Below are 16457 nucleotides of genomic sequence, written 5' to 3' on the forward strand. Positions count from 1 at the left end.
AAGAAAAAAAAAAGTCTTGACTTCTCAGTGGAGAGCGTACGTCTGAAAGACATCTGAGTTCTCGTTAGGCATCTGGAAGACGTCTGATTTACCACAGAATACGTCTGGCAGACATTGAAGGATATCTGAAAGATGCCCTCATTTGTCCAAGGACGTTTGGGATTTATTTTGTTTATAAGTGGAAGTCCTTTGAGCCTCATCAGGTTTTGATCTTTCTTTGTACTTTCTTCGAGAACTGTTTTGATAAAAACCAACAAAATTACAAACACAGCGACCAAACAAGCAGATAAGAAATTCGACTCGATCAAACAAGCTAATAAAAATATGAGCTATAGACAAGAGCGAGTTTCATAAGAAGATTTCTCTTTTTGTCTTATTGAAAGGAATCACTGCAATAAAAAGTGTACTGGAACCAGCGAGCGTAACAACAGAAACCAAATTCTTTCGATTCATTCCTCCCCACCCTGCTGGTCATGAAAATGCTCCACATATTCAGTCCTTGAACTTGTACCGTTTAATTATTTGTCCTCACCAAAGACTTTTTGAAGGTAAAATTGTCCTGATATTCGTTTTCTTTTTTTTAATTGTTGAGCATTCGGATTTTTGTGGGCGCTGCTTATTATCTTTTGCTTTATACATTCTTTGGCTGTTTCAAATGTTCTGAAAAGTATTTATCTGAAAAATAACCTGTTTTTGTCCTGCTCTTCAGTTACCTAGTCGACTTGGGTTTATTTCTACAACTAAATGTGTTTGCGTTACTTGTGAGGACTCAGTCAAGAGCCATTCAGACGACTGCAGCAGAGACAGAAACCTTGACTTACTATCTACATTTCTACACCACTTCTTCACATTGTTGTGAAAAATCCATCATAGAGAATGTTAGCAGCCCACTAAGGATACAAACAGCTGCATCTGCTCTGATATTCATCCTCCACAGAAAACTGAGTTGTTGTTTTTTTTTTTTTGTTGACGTTTTTTTTCTGCATTCTTATCCGAAATGATGCGTGAACCGACCCCACGGCATCACAAATGATGCCGTTATCAGTTTCTCACCACATGCTTCTCCGGTTGCAGACTGGAGGGAGAGCGACGGCCGTGAACCCAGGAGGCGGGGCCACATCGAGGCCATGGAGCGTCTGCTGCAGCAGGTCCGAGCAACGCACACACACTACTGCTGCGGAGGTGAGTCCAGACGACGCTGCCGCTCCGCCACGCGGGAGGGAAAGCTGTGCAAAGCGCTGACGGGCTGTAGAGGGTCGCTGTGCGCAGTCTGGTGCGATGTAAATTACGCCCTATGGGAATCAACAACAAAACCAGTTAAAACGATTAAAACTTTGTATCTTTGAGAGAATCTCAACGCCATTCATGGCAGCAACAATTTGGTATTAGAAAAATAAGGGCCAACACTTTATTTGAAGGGGTGAGTATTGTGTCATAAACATGATGTAATGCCAGTTATGAAAATGAAGGAGTCTGTGTGAATGGTTATGACTGTCATGCAGTGTCATTGTGTAAATAATGACACTTTTAATGTAAGTTTTAGTACAACTTTGCATCAAAAGTGTCATTATTTACTGAATGACACTTCATGACAGCAGTCATAAGCATTCATGAAGACTCCATCATGTTCATAACCGGTGTTATATCATGTTTATGACAGTGTTTTATGCACACCCTGTCAAATAAAGTGTTACCAAACAAGGGTGAAAAGTGTATTTTGTTTCAAAAAATATTCAATTGTGTACATATTTGTGTTCTTTTCAATGCTCTTTTCCTGTCATTTCCCAAGATCTTTGCTGCTGACTTTTTGGTCCACAGCAGCGTTTTCCAGAGGCTCAAAGCAATGTCTGACAAGACACTTAAATTGCCACTAAAAGCCTCTGACCGACGTTTACATCACCACTAATTATATGTCTGGCAGACACTTCCATTGCTAACAAAGATGTGAGAGGTAAAACTGAGCAGGCCTTGGTCTGTAAGGTAACGTTTATGCCAGACACGTGAGACTCAAACTCAGATTTTTGACATAAAAATGACTGGCTATGAGTTTAGAATCTATCTCTGGAATGTGAGTTTTGAAAAAAAAAAAAAAAATTATATTAATCAGGTAAAAGTGATTTTGAAACTGATATTGAATGCAATCAATTCTTAAACACTCAGATGTTAAATTAAACTTTTCACGCAGAGTTGAATTCCCACCTGGCTTGAGATAAATTATGTTGATAAGGAAGCTGGATTAAGATGCTGTTCTTTAAGTCTTGATCGTGTCGCACAACCATGGATTGGAGTTGGAAGGAAACTGGGCCAGTAAACTGAGAGCTAATTCGACTGTCTAGTAATTGTCATCAACATATTTTAAACATCCAGCAGCATAAAAACGTGTTTTTTCATGTAGATCAAGCAGTAAATCAGTTTCCACTGATTTTCAATATGCACTAAAAGCAATCATATTGTCATTTTACCGCGCATTACCAGCTCTGCAGGTTTAACTCGGCGTTAAACGCCGTGTTGGTGTGGAGGTCCGGCTGGTTATTATTCCAGCTGTGTCTGCAGCTGTAACGTACACCCGCCGCCCGCATGCTGGCCGTTATATTGACACAGTTTACGCTCCGAGAGCCAAAAATAAATGTGTAAAATTAATTAACGTGGGCACAAAGAGCCGCTTCAGCAGCGGGCAGCGGTAATTTATGACGCGTGCGCGCGTTTCTCCACCACTTTCAGAGAACGTCACATTAATCTGCCCGAGCGCCGGCATCGGTGCGCCGGCTCCGACTCCCACCTGGTCAACACCTCAACAGAGTTGGAGAGCAAACAGCCCTGAACGAACGCATCCGACATCAGACGCAAAGTTTAGGAACTATTTTAATCTTGTTCATTTCTGACCCAGCCAGGTTAAAACAGTCAGGCTTTAGGTTTGCCTGACTAATTTACATCTATTTGCTTGCCGTTTATCATATTTTCCTAATTTCAGTCAAAAATATATTTTTTGTTTTACATTTTGAGAATTTAAAATGATTTAAAAATGACTCTTATTTGTACATCTTTTCTGAGTAAGGCCCCACAATAACTAAAAGATTTTATGAAAAACCATAGCAATAGAACCAGGTCGCCTTTCAGGGGGGATTTTGATGTTCAAATTAGAAAATCTTCCTTTTTGCAGAACGTTTTATCAGTGATGGGATGTAAGGTGGTGAAATATCGACAGCCTCTCCTGTAAGGCGAAGCTTAAAGCAATCGCCGCTGTGATCACTGCTGAACCTTAATTTATGTTTCAGCAATTATTATTATGACAGATAATAATTGCTGTCATAATTATTATGATAGCAATTATTATAAATAGTGGACCTATTTGAAGAGGTCCACTTTGATATGGACCTCTTCAAATAGTTTATCACACCTATTGTTGATTTATTTTTACTGTATTTTTTATTTTTATTCATGAAATTGTATTAATGCTGCTCTTATATCTATTGTTGTTTGCTTTATGGGACTACAGAGGGAAATTTGCATTCTGCTAAGTCTTGTATATTTACAACAGTGTTATCCAATCACTAATAAAATCACACAAAAACTTGTTTTAATTTACAACAAGCCTTCTCTCATTGACAGAAATGACAACAATTTTAATAAAGACTAATGGAAATGAGATAGTCTGACCCCGCAGCATTCACACATTCCTGCCTCTAGGAAAGGTTTGGTTTGGACCGGGTTTGCTGCTTGAAATAGAAATTCTTTCTTTAGAAAGCATCTCAGTTCGCAGCAGGCTTCATTGCTCAGTAAAATGTCCTGATAATCAGAGCTCGGTCCACGGTGAAAATCCGGCTCATTCAGTTGAAAGTCCTCGTTAGTCCTGCAGCTCTCGAGGTTTTCTTCCATCAAACCAATCCAACTTATTTTGCCATTCGATGTGATTGCAGGTTTTTCTTAGCAATTTAACTCAGAATAAGTCATAATACTCTTGTTTTTTTGTTTTTTTCGCCCCCCCCTCTCCACTGATTACACTCTCCAAGCGCTCGCTTGACTTGTTGTCACATCGGTGTTTACAATCAGAGAAAATTGGTTACGAAAAGGTCAGAGCCGTGTGAGGCTGAGGTGAAGCTGCTCTTATTTCGTGCTGTCGGTGGAGGGGGGGGGCGCAGAAAATATGTTGTCTCATTAATCAGCTCCAACCTGAGCTCGATTCTTTATTTATTAGGCGGCGCTCCGCAGTCAGCCGCAGAGTTGTTGTCAGATTATTCTACTGTCAGACGGCGTTAACCTGCAGCGCTGCAGACACGCACACACACACACACACACACACACACACATGCAAACAGACAGCTGCTGAATGCTGCTGCTGTTCACAGCTCAGCCAGACTGTAAAACATCAGCGCAGGAGAGACCAATGCTGCCGCACGGCTAACAGACGCACACCAGCACAGCCGCTGGTTGAAATGGGAACGCAATTTTGCTCTTGAGATTTCCCAGTAGCAAAGGAATGATATTCAAATCTATCACATTTTTAGAACATTTGAGCAGAATTCAGTCAGTTTCGAACTGGGGAAAAAAATGAGTTATCCTCATAAGTTATGATCCTCTCGATTTTTTTTTTGTCTGACCTGAGCTAAAATGATGTGAACAGTTTCAATCTTGTTGTAGAATTTTATTTATTTATTTATTTTTCATTTAAGAGCTATTTTTCTGGAACCTATGCGTAGCTTTTTTTAAATTGGAAATAAATCTAGAAGGGTTTTTCCACCTGTTGCTCACTTTCCCACTTAACAAAATAAACCCCTTTGAAAAATCTGTTCACCTCCTTGCCTGTGGTGGCGCTGCTCCAAGAACCGCCGAAGAAAACAACATGAAAGCCTCCCAAAAGACACTGAGCGCAACTTCTTCATAAAATATAAATAAAAGTAGAGTAGTGTCAGATTGTAGCGGTTGTTGGATGTTACTTTTGTCTTTGGCAAAAGACTGCAAGCCATTTCCCCTGCTAGCGTTAGCGTCACACATTTGTTTTGGTTTTATTTACCCAGAATGCCCTGCGCTTGACAATCACATTTGAATTCGAACCGCGCAACCTAGGTCTTTTGTGCCAGTTTGCTTTTTTTGGTTCGCATCACAGTTTGACTTCGCATTCACATCTCCCCAAACAAACCAGTGTTTGATTAAAGCAGACCAAGCAGGACTGTAGTGTGAATACACACCTGCAGTAGTTTCATGGAAATTAAAGGCCACTTTCCTGAAAGTCATAGGTTACTTCACAGAAAAGTTCTTGTTATTTTTAAATCTCAAAATTTTACTTAGTTTCTGATAACATGCTTGTTACTTTCCAGGAATTTACGTTTTACTTTCTCACTACTCGGAGTCTGTTGTATTAGACCTGCAGTTCAGGTTAACACAATTACTTTTTTGTCCGCTTTGTTTGACATCTCTAGTTTGGTGCTGATGGTTTTTAAAATTAAATAAAAATGTCTAAACTTCAGGCTGCACAGTGGCACAGTTGGTTGAGCTGTTGCCTTGCAGCAAGAAGGTTCTGGGTTCGATTCCCGGCCCCGGAGAACATGCATGGAGTTTGCATGTTCTCCCTGTGCATGTGTGGGTTTTCTCTGGGTACTCCGGTTTCCTCCCACAGTCCAAAAACATGACTGTCAGGTTAATTGGCCTATCTAAATTGTCCCTAGGTGTCAGTGCGTGTGTGCATGGTTGTTTGTCCTGTGTGTCTCTGTGTTGCCCTGCGACAGACTGGCGACCTGTCCAGGGTGACCCCGCCTCTCACCCGGAACGTTAGCTGGAGATGGGCACCAGCAACCCTCCTGACCCCACTGAGGGACAAGGGTGTAAAGAAAATGGATGGATGTCTAAACTTCACTGCTGAAGAAAGCTCTGAAATACAAATGAAAAATAGTTTGCAAATATTTCTGAAAAGAAAAAAAAAAACATTTATTTTTACATGTCCAGGAGGTGAATCATTCTGTTATCAATTTTATTTGTCTACATTTCAAACTTAAAAACAAGGGTTTGGTTTTTAAAAAAAGTATCAACTTTTAAGTTTTCTTGATAAATAACATATTTCCTGTTTGCTTCATTAACTGTACTTTATTATTTTCCATTCATTCCTGGGGTTCAGGCTACAGGACGTTCCATAGAAGCAGGAATTCTGCCTTTAATCAGAGGATAAATCCTGTCTTTCCAGCGGAGAACCCGTTCCGGTAGTTTGACTTAAATGCAACAAGCATTTCTTCTTGTCACAGATAGTTTTCACTCTGTGGCGGGACAGAGCTAAACAGGTTCCTGTCGGCAGCCAGGCCGCCGCGCCGCCGGCCACTTCAGGCACGGCATCATGTTTGTAAGCTCCTCGTTTGTTTACAGCCTGATAATTATGCAGTGTGTAATTAGCCGGAGTAAAAAGGCCGCTGCGGTCTGGAGATTGGCATCGCCTGAACGCTCCGGCTGGGGCTGAGGGGGGCGAGACGCAGAGGGAACAGAGATAGGAGGAGGAATGAAGGAGATAACTTGAACGTGGGAGAGAAATGTGACCGAACCCCTGACCCTGAATTAACGCACGGAAAACTAAAAATCCACCTCAACATTTACAGCTTCCGCCAACTGGACCGGATTTACCTGGACGTCACGCTTCAGTTGGTTCCGGCTGAACATTCTTTAAAAACCCGTCTGCTGTTTTTTCTCTGCAGACTCGTCGAAACTACAGAACCCAAGCAGGAAGCAGTCCGTCTCCAGAAGCCTCAAGCACCTCTTCAACTCCTCAAACAAGTTTGTGAAGACACTGAAAAGGTTTGATTCACCTGAGCCCTACGGAAGAGGATTAGGGTCGCTAACAACTGAGATTAATGGCCCTATTCCTCTTCCATATGAACCTACAGCTGAAGGCTGTGAAAGAAAAATAAAAAATAAAAATCCAACACCTGTCCCACGCTGTGTGCAGGGGGATTTACCTGGCTGCTGTTTTCTACCACAAGGACAGCTTACTAGTGACTGCAGAGGAGCAGATTCCCATCGTGGAAGTGGATGATTCCTACAGCAGCTCGCTCATGCAGGACTTCCTCTGGTTCACCAAGGTACGGCCAAGCGGCTGCGTCACACCATCCCTCTGAGACGACTCGCTCCACAAGCATGAACGCTCAAACTGCATCCTAAATGATTCCAGATTAAGAAATACTACCTCAAACTAATAAATATACGTTTCTTTGTTTGTTTGTTTTTGGGGTTTTTTACTTTATGCAGACTGGTGAAGGGGGGAAAGAGAATTTGATTTGCAAGGGGTTAAGATGTATTAGAATATTGCAGGGTATTTTAGTAAATCTTGAACACATTTTAATATTTTCCTCCTTGTTTGCTAGCACACACTGTACTTATTATGGCTGCAACTAACTTAATTTTAGTTATGTATTTTTCCATCGATAAAAAGATTTTTTTTTTTTATTTGCCACTTTCTGAAGATTTCTCTTTTAGTCACTTAAGCCTTTGTATATAATATTACAAATACAGTAAAATATGCAAATAAACAAATAACTAAATTTCTTTTTTAAAATAAGAAAATAAACATTTCTTTTCCTAGAATGTAGTGACATAGGGTAAAGCTAAAACTACGTCGTTCACGGAGTTTTGGGGAAAACATATTTATAGACAAAGATGCAAGGTGTATATATATATTTTCTGCAGTTTTGGCTTAATCACTGTTCTGAATATGATCAGGTTTTTTTCAGCAAATTGCCTTGTTTTGTGGCTTTTTTTTTCTTTTATAAATCATTTAATCAACTCATAGATCTAATATTTTATTCACAGTGTGAGGTTATTGCATCAATTGCCACTTCTAAATGTATTAAAATCAACCTTTCAAAACAGACAGTGCTTCTGCTTATTGTTCACCCCTCTTCTATTTAATTCATTCATCTTTCAGCAGAAACTTTCTAAAATCTGACTTATTCCTTCGGTTTTTCTTAATTCTCTGACATCTTCTCGCAAATCCGGACAAAATGTCAAAGTTTTAGGCTCGACAAACGTTACCGCTAGGTTCCACGAAATTGTGCTTTAGTCTTTTCAGAGATATGCTGAGCAATTAAAACCACAGAGCAACTGCAGCTGTAATGCTTGAGTGGGAAGAATGCAACATTTACAGCTTTACAGCTCCGAGTCTGACGTGGAAAATTACCACTTTCCCCCCGAAGCCCGCAGAGCCCTGAGTCTGAATGAACGCCGGCCGTCTGGGCTTTAAAGCTTTGACAGCAACAAGAAAAAAAAGGGAAACGAAGGAGTGTCTGAAGTACTCACATGGCAATTTGGATAAAGGTTTCTGAGAGCATCTTTAATCTGAATAACTGTTTTTATTCCATCTGTCTGTCAGAGCTGGAAATAACATTTCATAGAAGGCAGAAAAAATATTGTTTGAAGGAAGTCCATGAAACGAGCAAGCTGCAGAGATGGTAACAACAATGGCCGCCCGCCCCCTTGACCACAAATAGGATGAAGAGCAGCAACTCTAAAGAAATGTATTCCTAGGCTATAAAAAAAAAAAAAGAACTTTATACAGAAATGCTCGTCATGAAAAAAGTCCATACTTCTCGCTGATGCTTAACATCTAAATGTTGATGCTGGAATAACTCTGTGGTTTTCAGTCTGACTCCATCAGTCTTTCACATTCAAAAATACTTTATTCATCCGAAAGGGAAATGAAGACATTCTGTATATTTTCTATGACAGTCTCATGAAGAGTACGGTCAGTGTTGTCCATCTTCTTTTTTTTTTGGTTTTACTTAAAATCGGAGATGCAGGGGCGAAACGCGCACAACTCCAAATTGTCCATATAAGATGCAGGAAGTTTCCGTCTTCAGGCTCGGCTTAAAGAACATGCGTATTTATAGGCCAGCAAAAAAAACAAACTTTTCCAAATAGATTTTGGATTATATATGCATGATGCCGTCTCTCTGCACTCACTGACATGTACAGACACACCACTGTGCCAGGGTGGCAGGAAAATTCCACAGACCGTGAGGAAACATGCAGATGCGAACAACGGCAAGAAAACGGCACATTTGGACTCTAGTGCACCTTGGCATGCAGAGGAGTTCATGATCCCCCTAAGTGACAGTCGGTATGAGATGTTTAACTGATACGCTGTGCAGGATGGTGAACTTCAGACAGTTTTGACTGTTTCTACTTGGAAAGGCAGCAATAGTTGCTTCTAGGACCACAGCTGATGTCGTTCCTGTTTGGCATTGTGTTACCAGACACTTAACATTAAAAACCTGCCAAGTATTTTTGTTCTAGTTTCTAGTGCAAATATCTTTAGTACATATTAAATTACACAAAACTAACCTGGAAGTAACTTTTCAGCATGATGTCGGAGCTTGTTTTAAGTCAATAATCCCTTAAGATTGATGAAAAGTAACATTATTTCCCTTTTTGTAAGTGACATAATCCACTGGTGGAGCTGGTACATTTTTTTACACAATATTAAGCAATTATTAACTTAAAATAAATTCCTTTGTCCTGCTGAAAAGTTACTTGTAAGTTAGTTTTGTCTTATTTCAAGTGGACTAAGGTGTTTACACCGAAACTACTTGGTAAGATTATATGTTTTTGCAGTGTATTTGAAACTCCTGCCTTTACAGAGTGTCCCAACTGATGGTCATTTCCTCCTAAATTAGCAACCCCACAGCACAATGACCTGGTCCTGTGTTTGCCCCACAGCTGTCCTGCATGTGGGAGGATGTCCGATGGCTGAGACAGAGCATGTCTGTCTCCATGTCTTCTTCGTCCACCCTGCAGGCCCGCCATAAGATGCTCACCGCTGCCGCCCAGCTGCAGGTGAGGACATTTAAACCCAGAACCAGCAGGATAAAAAAAACAACAAAACAGCTGTAGCTCTGGTTTAATCTGCTTTATTCGGTCGGACAGAACCTTCTCGGAACCCACAACCTGGGCCGGGTCCACTACGAGCCCATCAAGGATCGCCACGGCAACGTGCTGCTCGTGACCATCCGCGACACCGAGAGCCAGCACTCGCTGTTCAGCGGGAGGTGGATGCAGGTGACCAAACTGCAGAGCCAGAGGAAGTCCCTGTCCACGCCGGAGGAGCCGTACGCGCTGGACATCCTCATCATCACCATGCAGGTGAGGAAGAACGCGGCAAAAACACAACTTCTCACCAAGTGTTTGGGTTTTTTTTGTTTAGATCCTAGTGCAGATAGAAATTGGACAACACTAATATACAAGTTACTTTTCAGCAAGATACAGGAGCCTGTTTTAAGTGAATAGTTCCTTAATATTTCTTTAAAAAGTGTTAAGTCATCCAGCCATATGAGTTTGGAAATATTTCTGTGCTCTTAACATGGTTGGGACAGGTGTAACAATGAGAGACGAGATGAAAAAACATGAAACAGCTAATTTTTTTTTTATCTTTTGAACAGGAACGAATGTAAATGTGATTGTTGCTGGCTAAAAATAAAACAATTTTTAGTTACTTTAAGGGGATAAAAGGGACAGTATTATGTTTTTTATATACAGTAGTGCCATTTTATAGCACAATCGAGTAACTATGTTACCTTGAGTTATGAAAATATGCCTTAAAAGAAAGTTGACGTAAGTTAGCAAATTGAAATTGGGTCTTTGTCTCTTTAAAAATTCCTGCTCTTCAGAAAGTCATCGCAACAGCGCTCCTCTATTAACCCTTTTACAACATTTTTACCAGCATTGCACAGAGAAGTAGCTCATGTAATGAGCTCAGAAGATGTGCAGTTCCATCAGGTGTTTGCTGATTGTTGCTGGCTAGTCTGAAGGAGTTGAGCGGGGGAGTTGCTGGGGAGGGCTGCTCCGTGAGGCACTTGGTCTTCCCCAAGCATTTTGCACAACTGAATGGTTGCCACTGGAGATTAAAGGGATAATCAAACATCCAAGAAAGAATTTAAACAACACTACAAATATGTTTTTGATGAGGGAATAACATCCCAATGTGATGCAAAGCTCCAAAAAGTCAATTTTACACAATACTGCCCCTTTAAGAGACTTTCCAGAGAGTTAAAGATGGAAAAGAAGATACGGGGTGAATCAATGTGTGTGTGCTTGGAGGATTAGTTTCCTCGTCATAGCCATGGTTTCAAAACTCTCCAGTCCATCTTTCTTTGGTTAAAGTTTTTTTCTCTCTCTCTTTTGCATCCTCCTGACCCTGCAGGACATCCTGGCGTACCAGCGGCGCAGCACCCACCGCCTCGCCCCTGGCCTCTACTTGGGCTACCTGAAGCTCAGCAGCTCCGTGGACCAGATCAAAGTGCTGGTGTCCCAGCGGGCCCCCAACATGCTGTGCCACACCCGGATCCGGGACAACGCCAACGTGTCCAGGTTCCCTCTCTCTCTCACACAGACACTAAAACTCACCATCTGCATTTTTTTGGGGGGGCGATGCTGACATTTTGTGTAAGATCATAAGTCATTTTTTGACTCTGCAACCAAAGGAGGCAAAGAGACTGGACTGCGTTTCACACAATGCACCTGCAGGCAATAAATGTAAGGTAACCCGTTTCCTGTGCGCTCCTTCAGGGAGGAGTGGGACTGGATCCAAACGCTGGCGGCCGTGGGGGAAAAACGACGCAGCGAGGAGGACGAGGGGGAGGCGGAGCCTCAGCCAGAAAGCCACGCCCCTCTGCTGTACTACGAGCTGCAGACAGCCATCAAGTCGCTGCTGAAGCTCATCAATGTCCCTCTGCACCAGGTATGCTCACCTGCACAGCCTCAGATCGTTTTACACAGCAGCAGCGCCCCCTAGGTGTGACACCTGTGCATTCCATCTGGAAAGGTTGAACACTCTCTAAGACAGGAGAGGAGTGGAGAAAAAAATCTAAATATTATTCAAATGGATTAATTGTTTATTGTAACTAACAAAGTTACCAGTCAAAGTCAAAACTTCAAGAGGAATGCACAAAAAATGAACAGAGGGGGGAAAAAATTAAAGAAAGAAATCTAGATAATAAAACTGAAAAATATAAAAGTAATTAATTAACTATTAACAACAAATGTCACCATGAATGTATGGATGTTCCTTCATGGTTCCCATCATGTTTCCGTGTGTTCACACACACACACACACACACACAGGCCCGCCATTTCCGTCTCTACAGTCAGGAGGTGGTGGAGATCGGCCACGGCGTCTCCTTCCTGCTGCTGCTGCCCCCTGCTGACGACGTCTGCTCCGCCCCTGGCCAGTCCAACCCCTACGCCCCTCTGTCGGGGTTCCTGCACCTCCCACTGCAGATGTTTGAGCTCGGTAACTACACACACTGTTTCCCTCTCTGCAGCACGCAGAGCCCGACGTCTCACACACACACGCACACAGGCTCTGGTCAGATTGAGAGGACTGGGAGTCCGGAGGGAACTTTGCAGCTCACCAGCTTCCCAAAACATTTAGAAGGAACTAAAACCAAGCCCACACCACCTTCCATAAACTGCTGCTTTAGCACAATTTTCCTAATTTGTCATTTTTGCAGTCCTGTCTACTGGACACTGGTCAGGACTGCATGCAGTAATCTCTTCTCCACAGCCATGTGGAGAAGAGATTGACAATAGAAAACCACAATAGAAAACGTGGTTTTCTTTTGTCATGGACATGAAGAGAAAGGCAGTAGATGTCGCTCTAAAATCTCTCCCGATCTTTTTCTGAATCATTTTTACTTGTACACTCTTCTTGTCAAACAAGAGATCCTTTGAACATCTTCGCTTCAGAGGGGCTGAACCAACATCTCTGGAACGATTTGCAGCGTATGTCACAACGTTTGGATAACAAATCAGATGATATAGTAGAGGCTTTAAACCTTTCTGGCATTGAATAAAAAAAAAAAAAAGTCAAAGCAAACTGAAAAATAAGTCGTTTTTCATTAAAACCAAAAGTTAGAGGCTGAATCTGCATCTGTGTGTGCTGCTCTGCATGTAGAGAGAGAGCATATTGTGCAGTGCGTGTGGGTGTTATTACCACGTTCATGTGTGTGTGTATGTGTGTGTGTGTGTTGGGGGGGGTCAGCAGAGAGGCCGTCCTGCTGGAGCCTGCAGGCTGATTTAGTGCGTCTGCTGCTACAAACACAGCTTGGTCTGTCCTCGACCCGTGGAGCGGCTCCAACGCCGCCGAAAACCGCGTCGTCCACGAAGGACGGAGCCGTCTGCAGGACGAGCTCCGGCCGCCGCTCACTGTATCTGTTACTGATTGGTTTAATCATGGCGATCAGCGCCGACTGCATGCTGCTCAAGAGAATCGGCTCAGAATAACGATGGTAATAAGGTGGTTGGTCATTTCTTTAATCCTAGAAACAGTTAAAGATTTTTTTTTTCAATTTAGTTTATTTGTTTAATTGAGTTTACGCTCATGGGCTGTGGGACAGGCAGTGACCAGGAACCTTCATCAAAAAGAGATTATATGGAGCTGTGGTAGTGCCAAAAAAATATCCAAATTAATTTATATTCCATCCTCATTCTCTCTGAAACTACAGCAGCTGCTGTGATGCCTAAACTTTTCCTGGAATCTCCCAAGTGTTAGCTTAATTTTGATATGATTAACGTAATAGGTAACTTTGTCCTGGTTTTTTGCAGTTCTCATGCTTACGGCCTAAGGACAAAAACATCACAAAAAACCCCCAACAACTTTTCCATAAAACTGGAGAGTTTATTCTGGAGAGTTTTCTGCATTTTTTTTTTTATTTTTATGAAAAGCGTTTTATTTTTAGTCCAATCCAGACTAAAAACTCTGTTTCCCATCTCAGTTCACTTCTGCACCTACAAAGAAAAGTTCATCGGTCTCTACTGCCGCCTGTCCTCCGTTCTGGACCTGGACTCCCTGATTACCCAGCAAGCACTGCGGGAGGCCATCACGGACGGCGAGTTGACGAGCGCCAGATCCCGACATCAGCTCATCCTGGACTACATCCAGGTGAGAAAACCAACCACCTCCTTTCCAACGGCTAACACTTTTTTTTTCTAAGCTTTTCAGGAAGCGATTCTCTGTGGTGAACAGACAACAGGACGCATAAATAAACTTTTGGAGGGTTTTTTTCCCATGTACTTGTAGAAGCAGAAGCACTTCTGCTGCCGAAAGCAAAAACATCTTTGAAATGTCAAAAGTGTTTCAGCCGTAAAAATTTCATCCGATAAACGGCGAGTATTTTTCTCCTCATTTGAAGATTCTTACCGAGGAGCTAACCCGCCACTAATGGAGGCCGACCACAAAACCTCAGCAGTGCTCTCCAAACACAGAGCGAGTGACACCATCTGTCTGCTTTCTGTAAGGCTCGGAAAAAAATGGACTCTGACCACAGAGAAGCTGGGATAAATAACACGAATCGCAGCGCAGGGGGGGAGCCGCTCTGTACCGTCAGAGTTCAGATCCAACGAATCGAACTGAAAAACTGTTTGGATGCTTCAGACAAGAGAGGGAAAAAAAATGTGTGAGCTCACAAGGTTTTTATTTTATTCTGCCATAATGAGGTTAACTATTTAGGTGTCAGATTTCTTCTATAAAAATATATATAACTGATCCCCTTCAGGACAGCAAACAAAAAGCAGCAAAGCTTCAGATATACAAGAGGAAGCAACAAAAATCATCTGGAGTGACTCTGCAGGATGATTTATATCAAAAAGACAAAATAATTATATATACCGCTCTTTTCATTAGAATTAAACTTTAGCTCTCCAACCAGTAGAACCCCATGTTCAAATCAGCCAAAATCGGTTGGTTTGTGATGCCACAAAGATTTCAACGTCTCTCTGGCAACAGAGAATCATCATAAAGGAAGAGATGAAGTAACTAATTAAATGATGAGAGGCCGATGTGAGACTCCTATATATATAGACCCAGACAAGTTTCAAATGTTAAATTACAAGTTAAGATTTAAAAAATCTCACTATTCTAACTAGTTTTAAAATTGGGTTTCTGTGGAGTATTTATTAGCGGCCTGTATCTTACCTGCAGAAGACCAAAGTTGTTTTTGTTTGTTTGTTTGTTTTTTTGTTTGTTTGTTTTATTAGCATTTGTAGAAAAAAGAAAATAAAATCTAATTCTGGAAAAACGCGACCGAGCCAACTTATAAACACTGAGATATTTTATACAGTCGCTACAAACCTACAACACATCTTTCACTAGGTCGTTGTTTAGTTGCCGTGTAACTCGCCTCACCTGCGCTGAGGCTGCTGGTGATATGAATCCTCCTAATTATCTTTTTCTTTTTTCTTTTATCTTTTTCTGCCAAAAAAAACAAAACATTTGGCCAGTTTCGGGCTCCACAGCATAATTCAGTAATTAAGCATCTCACAGAGAGTACAGCTTCATTCAGCTTCTATTCTGATCCTGTGAAATATTCTGAAACTTTTTGACTCAAATCACCTTGAATAAACATCAAACAAAAAATATTTTTTGCCAACTATCTCTGAGTGTATCTCCCGCTTCTATGGGATTCTCTTTTCCAGGATGAAATATTTTTCACAAAGCGACCATTTAAAAGCTAAAGTTTTTATATCCGTCTCTGTATTCTTGTTTGGTGAAGAGTGATGCTGCGGGCCCACCATCCCTATGCTGAAAAGGATGACATACCCTTCCCCTTGAGCACGAGTCTTGCTTTACTCAGCAGCTTCTTCTTTCTTGAATTAAAGCAATTTCTTAATCCTACATTTCTACATTAATGTGTAAAGTTGAACTCCTCAGACGGAGACAGATACCGAAGAGTCTGCGAGAGCTGCTGAAGCTGCAGAGCGACAATTGAAACCTCAGCAGATCTGTGGTTTAAATCACGAAGCTGCTGTCAGTTTAATCTGCTGCAGATGGAAACTTCCACGGCTCCGTTTTCTTCCCGAACTGCAAAAGAAAAACTTTTTTCATCTGTGTGGTGGAATCTCCAGGAAATCTCTTGTTTGTTGTCATCCCACTACAGCCTGTCTGTGTTTCAGCAGAACAGAGAGCCAAGAAGATCAAACGATGCTGGCGCTGGAGCTCCAGCGCTCAGAGGTCCAATATCTGACGGACAGATGCAGATCCATCTCAAACCAAAACCAGGAATAACACAATGCATAGAGAAAGAGGCAGAAATGATGAAAAAGACAGAATCAGTGTGATCAATTATTTAAAAATAGTTATTAATGTGAAATGACAGCGAAAACTTTTTTTTTAAAGCAAAACCAACTTAGAAAAAGGTCACAAAAATATTTTTGAACAATTTTTTTTTAAATAACATAAAAACCAAGAAAAAAAGCTTTTACAAGAGTTTAAAAAAAAAAGTATGAAAAGACACTACATACTAAACAATCCATCCAGCATCTGAACTTTCAATCAGTAGCTTTTCCACAACCACATTGTCTCGGTTGGATTCTCCAAATTTCCTACTGAGGCTAACCAAAACAACGTGATGAGACTGTGAGGGAGAGTCGGAGAATAATTGTAGATTTTTAACGTGACACAGCAAATTATCTGATCCACATTGAGGAGTTGT

The 16457-nt window shown here is 41.5% G+C and overlaps 1 protein-coding gene across 6 annotated transcripts in view; it reads left to right on the forward strand.

The window, feature by feature from the left end:
* The window catches only part of ankfn1a (ankyrin repeat and fibronectin type III domain containing 1a), an 81360-nt gene that overhangs the window by 59563 nt on the left and 5340 nt on the right, over window positions 1–16457 (forward strand). For all 6 annotated transcript variants that reach the window (XM_081600317.1, XM_081600316.1, XM_081600314.1 and 3 more), the window contains 9 exons: window positions 1075–1182; window positions 6675–6774; window positions 6926–7058; window positions 9691–9807; window positions 9898–10113; window positions 11171–11337; window positions 11536–11707; window positions 12091–12259; window positions 13743–13909. In XM_081600317.1, the coding sequence (XP_081456443.1) occupies window positions 1075–1182; window positions 6675–6774; window positions 6926–7058; window positions 9691–9807; window positions 9898–10113; window positions 11171–11337; window positions 11536–11707; window positions 12091–12259; window positions 13743–13909 (1349 nt within the window). The remainder of the gene's footprint in view (window positions 1–1074; window positions 1183–6674; window positions 6775–6925; window positions 7059–9690; window positions 9808–9897; window positions 10114–11170; window positions 11338–11535; window positions 11708–12090; window positions 12260–13742; window positions 13910–16457) is intronic.

This window comes from Poecilia reticulata, chromosome 19, assembly GCF_904066995.2.
Source record: "Poecilia reticulata chromosome 19, P_reticulata-male-v2, whole genome shotgun sequence".
NCBI lineage: Eukaryota > Metazoa > Chordata > Actinopteri > Cyprinodontiformes > Poeciliidae > Poecilia > Poecilia reticulata.